General features: G+C 34.4%; 1 protein-coding gene across 1 annotated transcript; it reads right to left on the reverse strand.

The window, feature by feature from the left end:
* Positions 1-350: 350 nt before the first annotated feature.
* Positions 351-22301, reverse strand: LOC131158481 (la protein 1-like). The gene is made up of 10 exons (XM_058113348.1): positions 22121-22301; positions 21936-22014; positions 21593-21745; positions 21328-21470; positions 19762-19910; positions 18846-19006; positions 18311-18705; positions 2460-2607; positions 964-1042; positions 351-773 (listed from the first exon to the last, which is right to left on the reverse strand). The coding sequence occupies exons 1-10, from the start codon at positions 22169-22171 to the stop codon at positions 659-661; spliced, it is 1473 nt and encodes a 490-aa protein (XP_057969331.1). The 5' UTR covers positions 22172-22301; the 3' UTR covers positions 351-658.
* Positions 22302-22581: the final 280 nt, after the last annotated feature.

Below are 22581 nucleotides of genomic sequence, written 5' to 3' on the forward strand. Positions count from 1 at the left end.
TATTTTTCTTCCTGGGCTAGAGTTTTGAGTCCTACTAATCATTGCTGATCTGGAAATAGAGGGAAGTCATGGTGACATGGCACTCCACAATTGGCAATACAATCAAGACCCAACCAATCTCAGAATGCCACATCAGCCACGATGGCATCCCACACAACATATTAAATGTTTGCAAGTGGATATAAAAGATCTATATTCCAGCTTCCAGGCCAGTGCATATCAACAATGTACTCAGGAGCAGATAAAATTTATGTTCGAGTAACCTAAAAATGGAAATGGAAATGAAAATGAGGAAATCAATTGATCTTGCACATTAATTTTGTAGAAAAGATTACCACTGAGAATGAAGATGAACAAAGGAAAGTTAGACATGCTAATGCAATCTACACAAACGAGATGGAGACAAAATTTGCAGCTTTTACAAGTAGTAAATTTAACTTAGGGTCTTGGATTTGAATTTGTGTGGATTTTGAAAAGATGCAACACAAAATTGCATTAAATTTTGTCCAAATCCATCCAAATTCAAATTCAAGACCCGAAATTTATGATAACAATTGTAGGATGAGTATTTATATACAATGTACAACCACATCTAACCACAACAATAAGTTCTCAGGACAAATGAAACCTTGAACAGGATAATGTCTTTAGTTACTCTTCAAGCCATTTCAATCTTCTGAGTTTTGTTTGGCCTCCCAATCATAGGATCATTTTCTTTGGAGCGATGGCGTTTTCCTTCAAAGTGTCTTCCATCCCTATTCGGTCCACCTCCCCTGCAAAGAATAAATGAGAATATTGCCTTTCAGAAGAAAACCATAATGGCCTTGTTATTATAGAACACCCAACATCTTTGAATGCCAAAAGTACTAATGGCAATTGGAGCATATTAACTCCTATTTCTCCATTGTCTATGTCTACGCAAATAATAATTCAAACAAAGAACATATTGCTGCATACACATACCATCCCCGAGCACCTTTATTTTCATAAGATCTTTCTCGATTACCACAGATATGTTTCCAATATTCTCGTTCAGCCTTGCCTGAAAGCACAACAATCATGAAATCTTTCAATTACCTAAGAAACAGAGGAACTTGCTTTCTAGTCTCACCCCAAGAGGTGTGTCCACAAAGAGGACTATCAAAGCTAAATGCATCAAGATCAAATGTGTCTGGACTCAGGAGCTCAGATAGTCAGATTTGATAAATTAATCTTGCATTTTCATTTCCCATAACCCAGCCACCCACGCGCCCCCCAACCCAAAAAAAAAAAAACCAAAACAAAACAAAATAACTCTATAAAAACTTGGGAAAATGGCATAAGGTCCAAATATCATTTCATAATTCTAATATTCACCAATATTAATAAATTCAAGTTTGAACTTTAGTTCTATTCACTAGGTAGAAAAGCAAACATGTTCGAGCTCAAGACAAGACTTGAACCCAAGCCTAGGTTGCAACCTACCAAAGGCCTTGCTAAAATTTCTATAGAAAGTTACATGCACAAATACAGGTGCTAAAGGTTCCAGCCCTCATATTTAAAATTTAAAACTATAGATGACATCAAGCCATTAATCATGCGCATATATTAGTTCGAGAGCTTCTTTCTCCAGAATTTTTAGCATTTTGGTAGTAACAACAAGAATACTCTTTGGAAATGTGCTACAACTGCAGTAGTATGGTATAACTGGTTCAAGCATAATGCTAGGCTTTTCAAGGGGCAACTAATTTCTCCAGGTTAGTTTGAAGTACAATTATCTTCTTGGTTTTGCTTTGATACCCTACTTATGGGGCTTTGGAAGGAGTGCCTTTGGTCAATAAGCAAAGAAACTGGTGGGTTTTGCTTCATTAGCGGTTTCTTTATTATTTTCCTCTTCTGTTTTTAATTGATTCAGCAAGATATCTTGTCCTCCATTTTTGTACTCTTTCTTCCCCCTCTTTAACAAATTTCTTTGATTATCAAAACGAAAGGGTGCATCTGCAGGAAATCAAAATTTAACTTAGCTATCTTAAAATACTATCAGTAAACATGTGTTCCTTCATAGAAAAAGATCTGATCACACATAGAAGAAATACACCAACAGGAAGACAAAGCACCTCCCTGAAACAAAACAAAACAAAAAGGCTCAAAAGATAAAAAGCAAAGAGAGGGAGGGAGGACACATCAATGCCACCCCACCCAAAAAAAAAAGCACAAAACAAAACAAAATGCCTAAATTCAAAATAAAACCACAATGTTCCAAAGCAAATTAGGATAAGTGATCTTATCCAAGTAAATCCTCTCATTTCTCTCAATCCATAACACTCAAAAAGGATGTAAAACAAGCAAATTTCCACAAACATGTATGCCTTCAAATCCAGAAAATTCCAGAGTAGGAACCCAGCATAGTGTGAGTCCATAAAATAATGGCTGGCAATATTAAAGATTCATCCAAAATGCATAAGCAGTTATGCACTTACCAGCAACTGCTTCTACAGAGGCAATGAATGTTTTAACAGGCAGACCGCCTTCTCTTACAAATTCTGCCGCAGCACGCGCCTTAATAGCAGCTTCTGGTTCTTCAAAACGCACGTAACCTGAATCTACTCCCACAGTGTAGTCAACGTACTGCAAGCAATAACATAAATCAGTTTGTCATAATCTATCTTGAGTTCTCAGGATAAAAGTTTAGAGGTCAAAGCATGCTCATTGTGCAATTTGTGCTGCTGAGCTTTCATGAACACATGTTTCTTAACAAATGATGAAACCAGGCAGTTAGTACTACAGAACGCTCATAATTTTCCAGAAGTTATTATAAATGCAGGACAATATTCCAGAAGCACATCTGAGTTCTCAAGGTACTGATATCAGAGCAGAAACCATTTGAGTTCAACCCACCCCACATCAAATACTTCATCCCAGTAAGATATTCTGAAAAGATGCAAAATATCAACATCATCATGGGAAGAAAACAAGTAAGCACCAATACCAATACGGGATACAGACATGACAGATATAGATACAGAGATTTTGTAAAAATAAGTAAACAATCCGGCCAGGATATGTTAATTAATATAAGAACTATATATTTAGCATGTTTAAAATGAAAAATATTGGCAGTAATAGGCATCATTCATGCTCAATAATGAATTGCATAACCACGAACAACTCATATTAAAGAACCGAAAGGAACATTCATCATTCATCATTCATCAACAATCAAAAAGTGGTCCAAGCCTTCAAGGCTTCCCAGAAAAATACAAAAATATTTGTCCAACTACAAATCTAATTAGCACATCAACACAATAAGTCATAAGACATCCATCAACCATGCATCATCATTTTCACCGTCTCTGAAAAACAGACCTCCATATCTAGTTCATCAAGGGAAAGACTCACAATCTCAAGCACATCTGAAATGCTCATCCTAAGTATCTTCTCCAATGTCCCACATCATGTTTGGTCCTCTTGTATTCTTCAATTTTCCTTGATAAAAGCTGAAGATTAGCATGCACATTTACCAAATTTTCAGCACTTTTTCCCACCATCTTGTCCCACTTCAATGAGTGGATAAATGAGTAGGTACTCCAATCTCACAAGTCACAACATTAGGATGAGCAAGGTTGTCCTAGAACATAGTAACCAAAAAATGCTAAAACCTTAGCAAACTACATATTGGTAAAAATGTTCCAAATGTGGAACATTTTCATTTCGAAACGCTAAATCTAACAATCCAAAGTTTTGTTTGAATATGTTTCACATAACATATTCTTTTTCATTAATTAAAGTGGAGAATTATCACATGGTAATTCCATTGCAATCCACTATTAATCTCTTTCACATAAGAATATCTCTTCTAGATTTTGAAAGACTTCAATATCCTTGAAAAAATATACAAGGGCCATTACATATTTTTCATGAATATAGATGTAAGTATACCCCTAACATTCCAAATTTTAGAGCATGTGTCGCACCACGATCCCGTTCCCGTTCCATGAACAAAAACATCCCAAGTCCTAGAAGCTTGGAGGCTATTGATTGAAGCACGCATGCTCATGCGCCATGAAAATACCACCAAGAGTTTTGTACCAAAGTGTACCTATCTTGTATGGATCCAGGTCTACCAAACACATCCATGAACCCAGAAAATCTAGCAAATTCCACCTTAGCTTTCTTCCTATTCTTGGGATAAGGAAAAAATCTTCAAATATATTTGTTCCTTTCCTCAAAAATTTCACAATCTACATGTGGAGCAAAAGGATTTGTACCCCTCTGAAAATTTACATAGGTTTTTTAGGAAAGGGGGTAATATGCATATAATTTATGGAACATGAAAAATAATAAAAAGATTACCTCAAATTCAAGGATTTAGCCAAGCAATGAAGTAATTTTTTGTCCATCAAGCAACTAATATGTTATACGCCACCTCATAAAAGGATGATGAATCTCCAGCTACCAAGCATTCATGCTGATATATTGAATTCCTCACTTCTTCAATCATGGTGTCCCATATTTCATATATCAAGTGCAAAATAGATTTATCAGTATCAGCTACTCGAATCTTATCATAAATACAAATCGTGAAAGATAAAATGTAATCAACTTTTCCCCACCAAACATCATTTAAAATGAATTGTTTCACATGCATAGCTTTCCCCCTTTCAGAATATCGTCTTCTTTATAAAAAGCCCACTCACCACTAATGAACATGGTCTGGGGACTTCTCTTTATCAACTTCATCTTTTCTAGCATAACTACTACAGAAGCAAACCCAGTATCAAACTATAGCAAGTAATTTGAGCGGCACATATTCATTAAAAATTGATAATCTCAAGGAGTGATTTGTGATAAAAGTTCAAATGAATGAAGCATCCTCTGCCACATTAGTGATCCATAAGCAATTTCATTTTGCTCAATATTTTTTGCTGCACAAATATTCTTCAAAGTGAGATTAAGTGTGCACACGACGCATGGAGTCTAAAAAATATGTGGATAATTAGACTAAAGATTAAATGTGCACATGACACATGAGAGTCCAAAAAATATATGGATAATTAGACTCCATAATTGATCTCGCAGCCTTCATTACAGGTGCATTATCAATAATAATTTGGACCGTATTTTCTTATCCAACATCTCCAACAAAATCCAAAATCAACTGTGCAATGTAATGCTTGTCCTTGTTTTTCTAATTCCATCAAGAAAACTTAGTCCCCTCCTATTATAGCCATAAAATTACCAATGGCCTTTTTTGTGGATCAGTCCACCCATCAGACACAATGTCCACGCCTTTTTCTTTCCAAGTAAGACCTTATTGATTGCAACTTCCCCTCAATGTGTGCCTTCTCTTTCTATATAAGAGTTGCCCTCAAAGCATTATATCCTTAAGTAACAAAACCAACAATATTATTGCTGGCGGCATAAGTATTTGCTTCCATAATATGAATTTCTAGCAAAGTGGAAGGGTAGACCTCCCAACTAAAACATTCTTGCAATCAAGCATTTCAAATGGTTCATCACCTCCATTTGAAATGCCTTCTCCAACAAAGAATTTCCAAGCGCTCTTTTCCTCTTAAACAAAGATGAATCCGAGGTAATAGATTCGCCAAGAAGTGGTGGCGGAGCGGGGCAAGGCAACAACACTTGCTTAGGCTTTTTCCTATTTTCCTTTTCACTTTTGAATCTTTGCTTCTCGACATGATACTCCATAGACACCTTAGAACATGCCTTTATGCCTAACCCTGGAATTTTCAATAAATGAGCTTTTACTCTAGAATATGAACCCTTGTAAGTGGAGTTTCCACCTCGCTCACCCAATTTCCCTATTTTAGTAACATAAAGAGGGGCATTATCATCCAATGCAACAGTAGCAAATTTACCGCTGATAGAAGAACAGAATGAAGAACTCTCTGAAGCCATAACTGTCACAAAATATTCACTAATTCAGCTCACTCTAATCACAATCAAATAAAGAATTAAAGAAATGAAAGCAAACTGCTATGTTCATAACTAATATCATATTAAGCTCAATACCATCCACCAATTTTTTTTTAGATACAAATACACACACAAAAAATAAAAAAGGCTGAGTGGCGGAGCCATGTGCAAACTTTGATATTTTGTATTTAACCATCAAAATAGGCGAAGCAGCAAAGCCATGTTGATACGGGGGCAACATCAAGGTTCTGCAGCCATGGAGAAGTTAGAAGAGAGGACGGCAGGGAAAGGGAGGAGAGGAGATACCTAGGGGAAAACTCACTTTCAATTCCAATTCAAATTCATCAACTATTTCCTACAACATGGCTTTCACACACTATTTATAAGAAAACCTCCAAGCACATGAAATTACACACATACCCCTAAAACTACATAGCATTACAAACATAACCCTAGAATACACAACTACTACAAACAAGCCTTAAACAACTAACTAAGCACATTTGGGTTTTAGGCCCAATAAACCATTCACCCTATTCTTTGACATAGGCCTTCTAATTGGGTTTGAATGATCCATCTAAATACCCACTTCTCATCTTACATCAACTCCCTCCTTCCAAAAAGAACTTGACTTTGTCGAGTTTGGGAAAATACCAAGGAGTCCATAACCATGAATAGAGTCATCTCGTTTCATAAGGAACCAACAATACGGCTCAACTTGGTGAGTGGAAGAATTCGTGATGGCATCAACTTATACTTCTTGTTGTCAATGGAGTGGGAATAAGAATTCTCACATCCAAAATGTTTGCCTTCCTATCAAATAACCATGGTCGGCCCAAAAGGATATGACAAATTTTGAGAGGAAGGATATCACATTGCACTCTCTCCATAATGGAACCAATCTTGAAGGTAAGTAAGCAGCGATCATGCACCTTCAAGTTGGTATTATTCACCCACACAATTTTGTATGGTTTGAGATGAGACTTAACTTCCAAACTTAACTTCTTCACAGCTTCTTCAGAAACTACATTTGTGCAACTACCAAGATTGATAACCAAAGTACAAAGTTGATTTTGGCATATAACTTGAGTTTGAAAGATGTTGGTCTGCCTCCACTTCTCCGTCCCTATAACCCTATGGGAAGAGAGCATATGTCGAAGCACTAAACAAGTTTTCAAATTGCCATCATCATTAAGTCACTTAGAATTTCTATTTCAGCTTCAACTACTTGAGTATCATCATCTTATTCTTCTTGTTTTTCCGTAATAGCAATGAATTGATTAGGACATTGTGCAGCTCAATGTCCAAAATCTTGAGATTTGAGTGATGGTTGGCTCTTAGAAGTTGTTCCAGCTATTAGCAACACACTCCCCTCAATCAATTCCACCCATGAAGACACTTCAGCAAATCATGAAGAAATCAATTCCACCCATTAAGACACTTGAATTCCACCCACATAAAGAAATCAATTCCATCCATGAACAAACTTCAACAAATCCCTTACCAATTAAAGAAGAATTCAAACATTCAAACTGTTGCTCCATATTTATTGAAGATCTGATTCCAATCTTTAAGGAGCCGAATTTTTTGAAATTCAAAATACCACAACTACATCATTCGTGCCCTATAAATACCCATGCGTGTGTCCTCTCTAAAGTATGTAGTGTTCACGGCTCAGTTTTTGAATTCATGTTTCAGTTTTTCTTTATGGTATCAGAGCCATTGTGAACACTGTCAAAAAAAAAAAAAATCCCAGCCATTGTATTATCCATATCACCATTATGTACACTACATATCAATGCTACATCATAGCATGGCTCAATTGCAGAAGCAAAAGTCATCAACAGATCAACTACTTTCGGAAAGAAGATCAGGCAAGAATAGAAAAACATATCTGCACCCTCAAAGGCCACTCTTCATTATATTTCGCAACAAACTTTGCCTCCAACCCTGGCAAAGTTTGCAGGAGGGTATTAGCAACACACTCCCTTCAATCAATTCCATCCATGAAGACATTAATTCCACCCATGAAGACACTTCAGCAAATCATGAAGAAATCAATTCCACCCATGAAAACACTTCAATTCCACTCACATGAAGAAATCAATTCCACCCATGAAGACACTTCTCCATCCATGAAGACACTTCAGCAAATCCCTCACCAATTAAAGAAGAATTCAAACATTTAAACCGTTGTTGCACACTTATTGAAGATCTGATTCCAATCTTTAAGGAGCCGAATTTTTTGAAATTCAAAATACCACAACTGTATCATTCATCCCCTATAAATATTCATGCTTGTGTTCTCTCTAAAGTATGTCGTGTCACAGCTCAATATTTGAATAAAAATATCATTGTTCTTTATGTTTCAGTTTTTCTTTACCGGCATGCTCAAGAGTCTTCGAAGAAGTATTGGTTTGATCACCTTTACCCAACTGATCAACTGTCTTCTCTTGTACAACTCCACTAGCACTCTTCTCAAATCGAAGGGCTAATATAGCTCTAGGAGGATTGTGTTTCATGTCCTCCTCAATCTAACTGGCAACCTGTGTTGCATCCCCAACTGTAATGGACATGCAGCAAGTTTGGAGGCAATAGCTAACTTCAACCCTTTTCTGTACAAAGCTATCATAACGTCCTCTTTCCATTCTATATCAGCACGTGTAGCCAAATGATAGAATCTACTAGTGTACTCCGTCACTGTCTTTTCTTCTTGCTTCAAACCAAAGAGCTAGAGATGAACATGTTGCTGATGATTGGGAGGCACAAATTGCTCCTGCATGGCGCACTTCATTTCATCCCACATTGTAATCTCACCAAATCTCCTTCTTTTAAAGATCTCCCTTTATTTAATCCACCAAATTCGAGCAGCTCCCTTCAATTTTGATTTAGAAAAGTACAACTTTCTAACCTCATTCATGTCATACTATCGGAAATAATACTCCAAGGAATAGATCCAATATTAAAATTCATCAGGAGAGCCATCACCATTGAAATCTAAGACTTCTAGTTTAATTCCTTCACTCAAATGATTACTTCGGCCTTCACAAAACTCAAGCATAAGGGACAGTAGCTATTTCACCATCTTGTTTGGTAGAAAATTCCATGGGCCTTTTTCCTAAGACTGCAACTTTGGTTGTTAGCCTATTCAAAGCACCAGTAATAGTCTTCAAAGCATTTTCCATATTTTGTACCCTCCAAGATAACAAATCCACCTTTGCAGACAATTCAACATTGATCACCATGATGCAATTATGTGAAGCAAATCACAAACTTCCCTTTTAATTATTTAAGAACAATCCTCAAGTCACCTTTAATCTTGAGTATCACACAAATATGAAACAAATTCACTAGCGAAACTCGCAAATTCAGCAAACCTGATTTTTTTATGTTAGTAGGAGCAATTTTAGGGTTTCGTGCCAAAATTATCGTGCTTGCTTGCAAAATTTTGTGTCCTCAACAAAATATCTCCTTGCAAGTCAAAATATCGTGGCGAAAATCCAAAACATAGTGGTTGGAGCAAATTCTCACGAAAATGGAACCAGGAGATGACTCAGGCAGAGTCCCACTAGTAGGTTGTCGGCGCTTGGAGCGTGTGGTTGCCGTAGTTAAGTCTCAGGCAATGAAACTTTGGTCAAGGGAAGATTAGAGGATGAGTTTGTCAATGGTGTTGTTGGTGTGACGAAAAAAGCACAAGAGGTTAGGGTTTTTGAAGAACCGACAGTTGGAGATGTTTGGCTGGCGCATAAGGGTTCTTCCAGTGGTTTGACAACGATGAAAACTTCAGGGTGAGAGTTTTGTAGGGTTTTGTTTTCAATGGGGCAAATGGTGCTACAGGAAGGGTCTAGAAGGTGGTTTTTTAAAAAAAATGGGGACATAGATGGAATTTTCAAAAAATGCAGAGCTGCTTTTCATTTTTTTTTTTTTAACAATAATTTGAGGGCAAAGAAGAATCAGAGAGAGAATTATGAAGAGAAATAGAGAAAGAAGAAGGCAAGAAGGAAGAAGGAAGAAGAAGAAGAAAGAAGCAACAGCAGTAGAGGGAGATCGAATTTGCAGAACAATGAGGGAAGAATGGAATAAGAAGGAAGAGGAAGACAGGAGGAGGAAGAAATAGAAAAGAGAAGAGAGAGGAAAATGGGGGACAAAAATGGTAGAATAAAGATCAATATTGGGCTCTGATACCAAATGATGCAAAGGCAACATCAAGGTTCTGCAGCCATGGAAAAATTAGAAGAGAGGAAGGAAAGGGAAGGGAGGAGAAAGGAGATACTTGGGGGAAAACTCACGTTCAATTCCAATTCAAATTCAACAAATTGGCTACAACATGGCTTTTACACACTATTTATAACAAAGCCTCTAAGCACATGAAATTACAAACATACCCATAAAACTACATAGCATTACAAGCATACATACCAATAGAATACACAAATACTACAAACCAGCCCGCGACATAAATAATCTTAATACAAGCAAACTACACACACATACTTAAACAACTAACTAACTAAGCACATTTGGGTTTCAGACCCTATATTCACCCTATTCTTTGACATAGGCCTCCTAAGTGGATTGAAATGTTCCATCCACATACCCTCTTCTCATCCTACATCACATGTTCAAATTTTGTTCATCGTCCACCAATTTTTTTAACATCAATCTTGCATTTAAGTATTTAACAATCAAATATTGAAAGTATCACACCAATGCACCACACAAGCAAAAGGCCAACAAGAAGAAAGAGGGACTCATGACTTCACTAAGATTTCAAATGCAAACTTACTCAAACTGGTAAGTAGAGGGAGGGAAGGAGGAAAAAGGGACTAAGGTTGCAAACCTTTGAGACAGAAAAAGCTTCGAGGCTTTGAGTTCCGACTGCTCGACTTCGACCCTTCAGCAGAATCGCAGATAAAAGGATTTGAGCCTTCCACAAAACCAAGATGTTGTCGTCTTGATGAAGGCTGAGATGCTGCCGCAACTAGAGTCTTAGAGGAAGATTTGAAGGTTGTGATGTCCAATGATGGACACTAGGAGGGAGGTTTGGAGGTCATGAGAACTAAGGTTCACTAGTTCAGAAGTTGTTCATGTTCCTCTTCTCCTTCTAGGTTGTGATGTCTAGCAATGGACATTGGGAGTGAGGTTCAGAGGGAGGTTCAAAGATCGCATGCGAGAGCTAGGGTTCAATAGAAGTTTGCGTTCATCTTCTCTTAATTTTCTTTCTTCTGTATGTGTGTGTGTGTTGGGGGGGGGGGGGGGTAAATGGACCCAAAATGCTAATTTTCATTGCCAAAACATGCTCCACATGTATTCTAAACGTATTTGCACGTGTCCAAACATATACAAATGTGCCTAAAAAATTAAAAAACTAAAAAATAAATCCCAATACGTGCTGGACACATGTCGGGGTCGTATCCATGTCCAATACCGACTTTCGCCCTTTTGAAGTATGTGTTTCCTAGGAAGAAAAAAAAAAGGATTGGATGGCAACTGAGTTTCAAAATAGCTTGATTTCTTCCTTTTTATAATTAGAGAATGAGATCACTTGAAAGATACAAACCACTAAAATGCACTAAAAAAGAGTATGGTGTTGAAGAATTGGGTAAACTAGAATACTAAATCACAATGATAGGTCTCTCCCTCTATGTATAATATACGCAAAGTACATAACGGTGGCTATATTCTCTTACCAGCTCACACTAACTCATGCTTACTAACATTTGCAATTACACAGAACAATAACATTAAATAATTACAATAACTAGTAACATTCCCCCTCAAGTTGGAGCATAAATGTCATATGCTCCTAACTTGTTATAAATGGATCTAACATGAGCACGTCCCTAAGTCTTTAGCTAATAAATCATCAAATTGGAATTCAAACTTTGCATGAGTTGTTGTAATGAGCTTTTGCACAAACTTCTCTCAACCAAGTCAACAATCCACTTCAACGCATATTCTTTGCCTATGGAAAACTAGATTGGAGACGGTATGAATAGTAGCTTAATTATCACACATCAACTCCCTAAGCCGAAAACATGGAAAACCAAGTTCTTCTAACATGTTCTTTAGCGAAACAACCTCGCATGTAGTGTGGGCATGGCCCAATACTTTGACTCTTCATTCAACTGAGCCACCATAATTTCTTTCTTACTTTTTCATGTACCAAGTTACCACCAACACAAACAAATACATAGTTGTGGATCTTTTGTCAAGAGATGACCTAGTCCAATTTGTATCTTTATAAAGTGTGACCTCAATCTTGATATAAAAGACCTTGTGCACATTAGATGTATCTCAAGATACAAATCACCACATCCTAGTGGCATGCTTTGGAGAATCAAGAATCTGGCTCATAACCCGTGTTGTGGAACATACATCAAGTCAGGTGACAGTGAGATAATTCAACTTTCCAACAAGTCTACATGAACTTCCAAGGTCAACCAATGAATCACCCACATCTAGCACTAACTTATGATTAGGATCATGGGCGTATCAACAAGTTCGGATCCCAACAACCAAGTCTTATCTAAATGGTCCAGAACATACCTCCTTTGTGACAAGATGGTCTCCATACAAGATCTAGATACTTCTATAACCAAGTAGTATTTCAATGGCCTTAAATCCTTGGTCTGAAGTTTAATTTGTAGAAAATGCCTCAAGCACTAGATAACTCGATCATCACCAAATCACAATATCATCTATGCACACTATGCGCAAAATCATACAAAAATCAGTATGATGATGGAATATAAAGTGATCTATTGCGCACAATTGAAGACCAAACCCAAGTATTACAATAATGAATTGACCAAAAAATTTTCAAGAGAATAGGCCATTGTCAAAAAATAATAAAGTGTTGCTTTTGTACTCTAAAAGGAGTTGGCCACACAACAATTAAAAATAAATAAAAAACAAACAAGGAAAAAATTTCCAACATTTATTTATTTTATTTCTATAACTCTACCTGTAATGCACTCAGATGTCCTAATCTTTTCACACACAACCCATCTCAAGCCTGGGTAAAGGATGAGGGTCGTGTTAGGTAACTGATAGCCAACATAAAACTTGTCAAATCACTAGAAGTTGGTGTTTGGTAATTGGAAATTAACTCTAGGAATCGAAATCAAAATGATTGATTCCAATTTCTAACATTTGTTTTACGTTAATCTTATTCTGATTCCCATTCAATGCAAGAATGGGATTCTCCCTTTTGTTTACACTTTGATTCCTAACTTTTACTCTTGAATCAAACCCTGATTCTTGGAAACACACCATTTATTACATAAATATAAAAAATAATATTAATATAATACTATATATAATATAATATATATTACATAAATTTAAAAAATAATATTAATATTATGACATCATTAAATATAAATATATAATACTTAATTATATATTATAATACAAAGTATTTTAACCATTATTATTAATATTTATATTATATATAATAATATTATAATACATAAAAAGTAATAGAATAGTATTAAATTACAAAAAACTATGATGTAATTGTGGTATGATTATTTATGTATAATTTTGTTATGTATAACCTTAGAAATAAGATAAAATTAATATTATTAATATCATTAATAAAAATACATAATAGTAAATTCTACTAATTATATAATATACAAAAAAGAATAAAATATTATTGTGTAATAAAATGTAATACTATGGTGATAGTATTATTATATTATTATTTTGTATTAAATAATAAATTATGTTATAGTGTTACAGTATAAGAGATTTTTATTTAAATTTAATTAATTACATATTAATATAATACTTATAAAATATAAGATAAAATATAATATTAATAATATAGTTAAAAATAATAATAATAATAATAATAATAATAATAATAAATATGATAAAATATAAGACACATAGTATAATCAAGTACATGAATATCAAAATGATTTTATTGTAAAAATTATTTATTATACAGCTTAATAAAATAAAATTATATAATAATTTTATAATATTATTATTTCATATTAAATTAATTGAATAAATTTTTTATATTAACTAGACTCATTTCCAATTCCTGTGTTTATATATATATACTAAACACGATAATATAATCTCGATTATGATTCTATGTCGAACCAAACATGAGAGTGGAATCTGACCTAGCCGTGAACTCCGATTCCAATTCTGATTCCAACTATGAACCAAATGCTACCTGATCTGAATCCTTCCTAATTATTCACTAGGGTGTCCCCTACGAGCAACCCATTGCACTTATACCACTCCGATGTAGTGAAAAGTAGGACAAGGTGGGCTAGGTTGTCGCCCTGAAGTGACGTGACCACTAGGATCAGATTATCGACTTGGAATATAAAGGCACGGTAAAAGCATGTAAATAGTGGATACAATGATTAGAAGAAAAATTAATGTAATATGCATTCAAGAAACTAAGTGGTAAGGAAAAAAGCTAAAGAAATTGAAAAATTAGAATTCAAACTTTGATACATTGGAAATGAAAAACATAATGGTAGTAATCATTGTAGACAAAGGCTTAAAAGATAGTGTTGTAGATATCAAAAGAGTATAAGATAGAATTATAAAAATCAAGATGGTCTTAAACCAAGAGATAATAAATGTCATTAGAGTTTATGCTCCTCGAGTAGGCTTAGCAAAAAACCTTAAGAGACAAATTTGAGAAGATGGATGGTATTATACAAGGGATATCAGGGACTGAGAAAATATTCATAGGAGCATATTTGAATGGACACATAAGAAAATATAATAAAGGTTATGAAAGTATACATAGAAGACATGCATATGGAGATAAAAATGAGTTTGGGGATATGATCTTATACTTCTCCATGTCATATAATTTTATTACAATGAATACTTGCTTTGAAAATAAAAAGAACATTTAATAACCTTCAAGAGTGAACAAAATAAAAGTCAATAGATATTTTCTTAACAAGGGGGTAAATCGTTTATCATGTAAGGATTGTAAAATTATCCCAGGTGAAAGCTTAACTACACAACATAGAGCTAGTGTTAGATTTATGTATTAAAAAATGGACAAGAAAGGATAATATAAATCGGTGCAAGATTGGTGAAACCTAAAGGGAGAAATATAATAAAATTTAAAGATAAAATAATCAAATATGGTGATTGGACAATAGAGGATGGTGTAGACACAAACACTCTTTAGAGTAGGATAACTAGCTCAATTAAAAAGAGAGCAAAAGAAATTTTAGGTGAGTCAAGAGGAAGATTCTCGGGTAGCAAAGAAAGTTGGTGGTGGGATCAAGAGGTTTGAAAACCTATAAAGACAACCGAAAAAAAAAAGGGTAAAAAACATGGCAAAAATGTACAAACATGGAAAACTTTGATAAGCATAAAAAGGCAAGAAATGTTGCAAAAAGGTCGTTAGTGAAGCTAAACATATATTATTTAATAATTTATATGCTAGATTAGATACAAAAAAAGGGGAAAAAGATAAATTTAAACTAGTCAGAGCTAGAGAAAGAAAGAGGAAGGACTTGGGCAATGAAAAATATACAAAAAGTGAGGATGATATTGTCTTGGTTAAAAAAAGACGACATAAAATAAAGATGGCAAAATTACTTTAGTAAGTTAATGAAAATCAAGTAGAAGACTTAAGCTTGGAATTGACAAATAAGGAAAAGACTAAAACTATGAAATTTATTAACAAAATTAGTGTTAATGAAGTTAAGTTTGTGTTAAAAAAATGAAAAATATAAAAAACTATGGGACTGCACAGCATCCCAATTGAAGTTTGGAAATCCTAGATGATAATGGAATTATATGGTTAACTAATTTATTTAACACAACAAAAAACTAAGGGTCGTTTGGTATCACTGTCAAAAATTAGAGAAACGAAAACCAAATACCAGAAATAAAAATTAAAAACTAGAAACCAGCAACCTGTTTGGTTAACATTTAAGAAACTAATAAAAATTTAAAAACCTATTTAAAAAAATTATCATCTTCATCTTTAAATCAAAATATTATTAAAATATAATTAAAATAATAAAATTACAAATTATACACATTTAAAAATTACTATAATAAAAATAAATTTTATTTATAATTATTTTACTTAATTATTCTGCTTTCAAATTTTACTTTACAATAAAAATTTTATTGGGCATGAAAATTGAAAAATAGTAAAAGTATTTTATAATTGGCTTTATTATTTCTTTTTTAAAATTTATATATATTTTTATTTTAATTATATTTAAATTCATATAATCATTTAATTTTGATTTTAATTTAAAAGTGTATAAAATGAATAATTTAATCCAAAAAAAAAATATTTCTGGATATTAAAATTTCTAGCAACAAAACAACTGAAAACCATAAATTTAGTTTTTTTGTTTTTTGACAAATAGCTGAAAACTAGCAACAGAAACAAAACTGACAATAGAAACAAACACATTTTTACAATCTATTTTTTCACTGGAGAAACAGAAACAAAAAACAAAAAATAGCAATACCAAGCAAGCCCTATGAAAATGCCAAACAAATGAAAGAAAAACATTTTAATACCTATATAAAAGTACAAAAATAAGGGATATTTTCAAAATTGTAGTAACTATTCTGGAATTAAACTTATGAGTCGTGCAATGGAACTATGAGAAAGGGTAGTCGAACAAAAATTAACGTTGAAAATGAAGGTTTTAGAAAATCAATTTGGTTTTATACATGGGAGATCTACTACAGAAGCTATATAGAAAAGTTCATAACGTATTTATTGACTTTGAGAAAGCGAATAATAGGATACCTAGGGAAGTTTTGTGCTAGATTTAAAAATAAAAAATAAAAAATAAGTGTATGTATTATGTAGTAGATACATTTATGTCATTAAGGATATCTACGATGAAGTAATGAACAACGTTAAGACTATAAATGGAGAGGCTAGGGAATTTTTAATCACAACAAATGTACATCAACAATCTGCTTTGAGCCCTTATTTTTTTGCCCTAGTGATGGATGAATTTACTTGGAGTATTCAAAATGAGGTTCCATTGTGTATGTTGTTTGTAGATGATATTGTCTTGATTGATGAAAATATGGATGGAGTAGAATCTAAGTTAGAATTATGGAAAGAAGCTTTAGAATTTATAGATTTTAAGATAAATATAATAAAAGACAGAATATATGAGAAATATAGGAGAAAAGGTTAAACTTGATGGTCAAAAAATCAATAGTGCTAGTAGATTTCAGTACCTTGGAGTTGGATCTATTACGCAAGTTGAAGAAATTGAAGAAGATGTAATGCCTAGAATTAAAGCAAGTTGTGTAAAATGGAGAAGTGCTTTGAGCATTTTGTGTGATCGTAGAGTACCCTTAAAATTAAAAGGGAAGTTCTATAGGATAGTTGTAAGACCAGCTATGCTTCATGGATCAAAATGTTGGGCGACTAAGAAACAATATATCCAAAAAAGTAGAAGTTGCTAAGATAAGAATGCTAAGATAGATGAGTGATAAAACATTAATACATAAATTAAGGAATGAACATATACACGGCAAGTTAGGCATAGCTCCTATAGGAAATAAGATAAGGGAGGAGCGGCTGAAATGGTTTTGGCACCTACAACGTAAGCCAAATAGTGCCCCTATAAAGAAGAGTGAGCTAGTTACTATAAGGGGCAGTAGAAGGGGTAAAGGTATATCTAAAATAACTTGAAATGAAATAGTGAATAAGGATATAATAACCCAGAATTTGTCAAGGGAAATTACCCATGATCGCATAAATTGGAGGAAAATTATTAATATAACCAACCCCACCTAGTGGGACTTAAGGCTTGGTCTGTTGTTGTTGTTATACTTTATCCCTATATTGACAGCACCCTTTCTATGCAAAAAATAAAAGATGCTACTTTTCATGCATTTTTTAATTTTAATTTATTCTTTTAGTAATACTTCATCACTATATTGGCTGCACCCCTTCTATCGCCCAGGTCCAAGGAGCCCATAGCATAAAAATGGCACTAGAATTGAAGCAAGTCATGACAAGGTGCGAGAAAATGTTACTTCTCATGCATTTATTAATTTATTTATTCTTTTTAGTAATACTTTATCACTACATTGACCGCGCCCCTTTTATCACCCACGTCCAACGGTCCAAGAAGCCCACAGCAGAAAAAATGGCACTAGAATTGAATAAATCATAAAGAGGTGCGAAGTTTCATGAAAAGCTTGAACAAAATTGGATAATGGATGACAGACATAGTACTGGTTAACAAATTGAGTTCATGTGGAAAAGATTGTCATAATTAAGAGGAAAATTAGTTAATAGCTTAGAAGCAATTATAGGAAATACTACAAGCCAAGAGGACCACTGTATTATAGACAAACAGAGAATGAAAAGTGAAAGAAATGGTCTTAAAGGTACCTTGACAGCTCCAAATCTTTGAAATAATTTTTTTAGGTCCTCACGCAAAATAATGTTCTCATTCCCTCTCTGAACAGCAGCTGTTATTTCACCACTTGTTTTCTTACTCTCTTGACAAACTCCTCCAAAAGATTTTTCACCATTCTCATGGGTGGCATCATCAGAATCCTTCTTCTCACTGCTTTCAGTGATTTTCTCTCCAGCTTTTTCATAAGTTTCATCCTCCATATTCTTCACATGGTCTTCTTCACCATCAACAACACTATCAGAGACATTATCTTCACTCTCTTCAATTTGTCTGCATGTCTCCTTGCCTTTATTTCCAACAGGCTTTGCCTCCTCAGCCACAAAATCTTTAGTACACTCACTCTCTTCACTAGCTTTTTTTACAGAATCTGGTTCATTTTATGCCTTAATAACATCTTTATGTTTATCAGTTGGTTCATGACTAACATTGTGCTCTACAAACTGCCCTTTTGATCTCCTCTTTAATGTAAACAAAAGAATTAAACCTTTGGAGTAGCTGTCATCATACACAGATGCATAAGGGACAAATAAGGTGAGAGGAGGAAGAGGGACAATCCACAGCTATTCAGAGTGGGTCGAAGTACTAACTCTGAATTCACGCTCATATTGTTCTCTTGGCTTGAACCAGCGTCCTCAGCCATTTTTGTTCTATCAGCATCAAACTCCTTCCTGAACCATCACCCCCCTCCCCCCCAAAAAAAATTTAAATAAATAAATAAAAGGCGACGTAATTTGTTAACACGGAAAAAGATAAGGCGAAGTGTTCACTTATGGAAAGAAATTTGCATATTCTAAAATTATATTTTCATAACTTGAAAATTTTAAAGTAACATTGATTATGCTTCACTGATTTCATGTTCACAGGACATAATTCTGAAAAACTCATATACAGTCCCTCAAGCATGAAATGCATCATGGACCTGTAAAGTCCATTTTTCTGCTTAAAAATAACCCATTTACCTAGAAGTAAAATAATTTTTGCAAGGAAAAAGTCCAACAAGTAGGAGCTATCGAAAAATCCAAGTCAATAAGAAAATTTTACATTTTATCTTTGCAACTTGACACAGATATTCCCCAATCAAAAACATACACAAGCTCCAACCAAAAGACCACCGACAAGCTCGAACAATCATCAAATCCGCCAAAGTTGTCATAATTAGATGGGATGGAAGAAGATTCCACAAAGGACTATTATGAGGATGCATTTAAGAGCATCAAAATGTGCCCGAGTTAGTCAACAAATGCATAGCAACAGAATGCATCTCTATCACATCTCTAGACTTCTCTATGTCATCAACTAGTAAAATTATTTTTCCAGTTGATGCATGCAGGCAGAGAAACAGGATTTCAGATTGATAAGAGCCATAAGACCACATAAAGAGTATATTTACATTGACTAAGATCTGAAACAAACCCTAGCTTACTTTGGCTTTAGTTCCAAGTCAGCACCAGCATAAGCCAATTTTTGCCTCAAAACCTTTTCAGCATCCCCCTCGATCGAGAGCTCAATCAATGCAGTGCCACAAAAACACCTTTTGTCTGCAGAATGGTAAGGTAACCTGACACTATTAACCTGAAATATGATGCAAAATATATTATTTCCATTGTACATAAAAAAGAAAGTGTAATAGAAATATATGATAAACCGACATATAAGAGAACTGAAATCCACACCCTGGATGACAAAAAACATTTCAATAAAATGGTCATTTTTTTTTTATTTAAAGATTTAGAGTGAGCTGCATGAATTAAGAAGTCAACATGATCATACACAACTTGAGCTTTACAGTCATCAGCTGTAAGCAGTGTTCAGCAAATACTATTTGATTCATAGCTTTATCCAGAAAATGCATTAAAGTACTCATCAATTTATCATATCAGTATTTAATGACAGCACAACATAAAAACCAGAAACAGCATGTTTTAAGGAATTCAACGGAAGATTTCATTTACTAAATCCTGAACAATGCACAGAAGACCAGCTGAATGCGAGATAAATCATGAGGGGATGGGCAAGTCAAGCCTGCCGGTAGCCAGTATTCAAACTAGGGGCAAAACTCTTTCAGACTTGAGTTCCATAATCATAGGAAGAGGAGAGAGAATCCCATTCTCTTTTAGGTTTTAGGGAATTCTTCTTGCCTGAGAAACGATTCTATCCTCAATCCCAGATAATAAAAAGACAAGCTTGGCCTATCTATTCCATTATGACCAGCTTGGAGACAGCAGTAGCAAAGGTACTCCCCCTCATCTATAAAGGAGGGGCTTTGTTGAAAGAATATGGGCAATAGCGGTCACAACTGGATGAATGACAAGCAGGAGTTCCCTACTGGTATAAAAAGAAAGGGATGGAAAAAATAAAGGTTTCGGTAAGAAGGAGATGTAAGAGCGCTTTCTCCTCGGTTATAGGAAGACCATTTGGTTATGGAGCTCTTACCGTTCTTGCTTTTGTCTTCCTCGCGGATGGATTCACAAATCCATCTTCTTTACGGCCCGCTTCATTCCCTTACTAATAAAAACTGCATTAGATGCTCAAAATTGATTACTGGTACTCAATAAGATCACAAACCACATATCTAAAGCAAGATGCTCAAGAAATTCAGAGTCTTCGATCCTCAGATTTTACTAAATATGAATAATTCACAAGTGCTAGGATGACATGTTCAACTTTAGTTAAAAACAAGCCTGTATGCTAGAATTATTGACTTATTACTCAGGGTACATTCTGATAAAATCAAATATAATGGAGGTATATTCTGCTCTTTAAAACTTCTAACTTTGTTCTCCGATACAATTACAGGGCGTCCATTTTGGACCCGAAAAAAAAAATCTGAAGAAAATTTTCAAAAACCCATAACCCAATTATCAAACCATTTAATTAGTTTACCATCATGACATCAGTTACTACTTAGTGCTATTTTCATGACATCAGTTAATGCTTAGTGCAATTTTAAGTACATAATAAACTAATAATGACAGTGGAAAGGTGATACCTTGCCATATTGACCAAAGAAAGATTCCACCTCTTCAAGCTTAATGTCATATTCAAAAGGTGAGGCAGCAATTGTTCTTAGATCCACTTGCTCTATAACCTCCTCTGGTTTTGCAAGGTCAGTGATTCTGCCAATCTTCTTCCCTTAAAAACCCGAAACACCAAAAAAAAAAAGCTTTCAAAATACACAAAAGCAAACATTAACAAGAAGAAGTGTGACAACATAATCCATTTATTATTGCGTAAACAAAAAATTCAAAACCCACCATCTTCAGAAATTCTCAGACAACTCGAATTCTGCAGCACTTCAGCCACAGCCTTTATTGTAGCTTCAGGCACATCTCTTGCCTTGGAATTTTTCCCCAAACCCAGATAAGTTCGCATGCGCGAGAACGAACATATGAGAGCCAAGCCCACCACTAAAATTACAATTGCAGTTAAGGCCAACGAGAAGTGAAATTGCGTAAGGCTAGAATGTATGCAAACAGATAAACGTAGACATACATACAAACAGACACACATACAAATGCGTATGCAACCGCTGAAACGCAAATGTAAATGACACAAAAAAAAAAAAAGGGAAAATTTAAAACTTCAAGTAAAGGATACTTCCATCTTTGCTCTCGTTGACAGTTTTTCTAAGGAAATCGTCTCTGGGAAGATTGCTATCACTGAAGTAGAATTCGACCTAGAGTGGACGAAACAAATAAATCGAAGTAATTTTTTATCGACTATACCATGAAAAATTGAAAGGTTACGCTCTGAGAAGACAGATATATCGAATTCCTGCCTACCTGCCGCAGGATTTTCTTCGCTATCTCCTCGCCCAATGAAGACCCCGCCATTTCTGTGCGGAATTCAAAGCTCGACCGCACAGACGTTAGGGCTAGGGTTTTAGCACGTATCCGTATTTTAGCGCCATTTTTTTAATCGAGGGCTTTGTTCGTACGTTGGGCGGATCTCCTCAAGACCCATGACGTAAATTTTAGTTAGGTATTTCGGACTTTATATTCGGGTCGTGTTCTCCAATTAATTATTTTGGAGAATAAAGTTTAAATTTTAGATTTGAATTAGAAAATTTTATATTTGGTTCAAATTTAATATAAATTTAAATTTAAAAACTAAAATTTAACAACATTTTCTAAGTTTTATAAAATGATATTCTATCACCTGTATTTTAAAAATCAAAGAATTCTCGAAATTTTATTGAAACTTTTCATTAGTTGATCATGAGTCAACCATTAAGTGTATGTAA

Source organism: Malania oleifera, chromosome 6, assembly GCF_029873635.1.
Source record: "Malania oleifera isolate guangnan ecotype guangnan chromosome 6, ASM2987363v1, whole genome shotgun sequence".
Classification (NCBI taxonomy): domain Eukaryota; kingdom Viridiplantae; phylum Streptophyta; class Magnoliopsida; order Santalales; family Ximeniaceae; genus Malania; species Malania oleifera.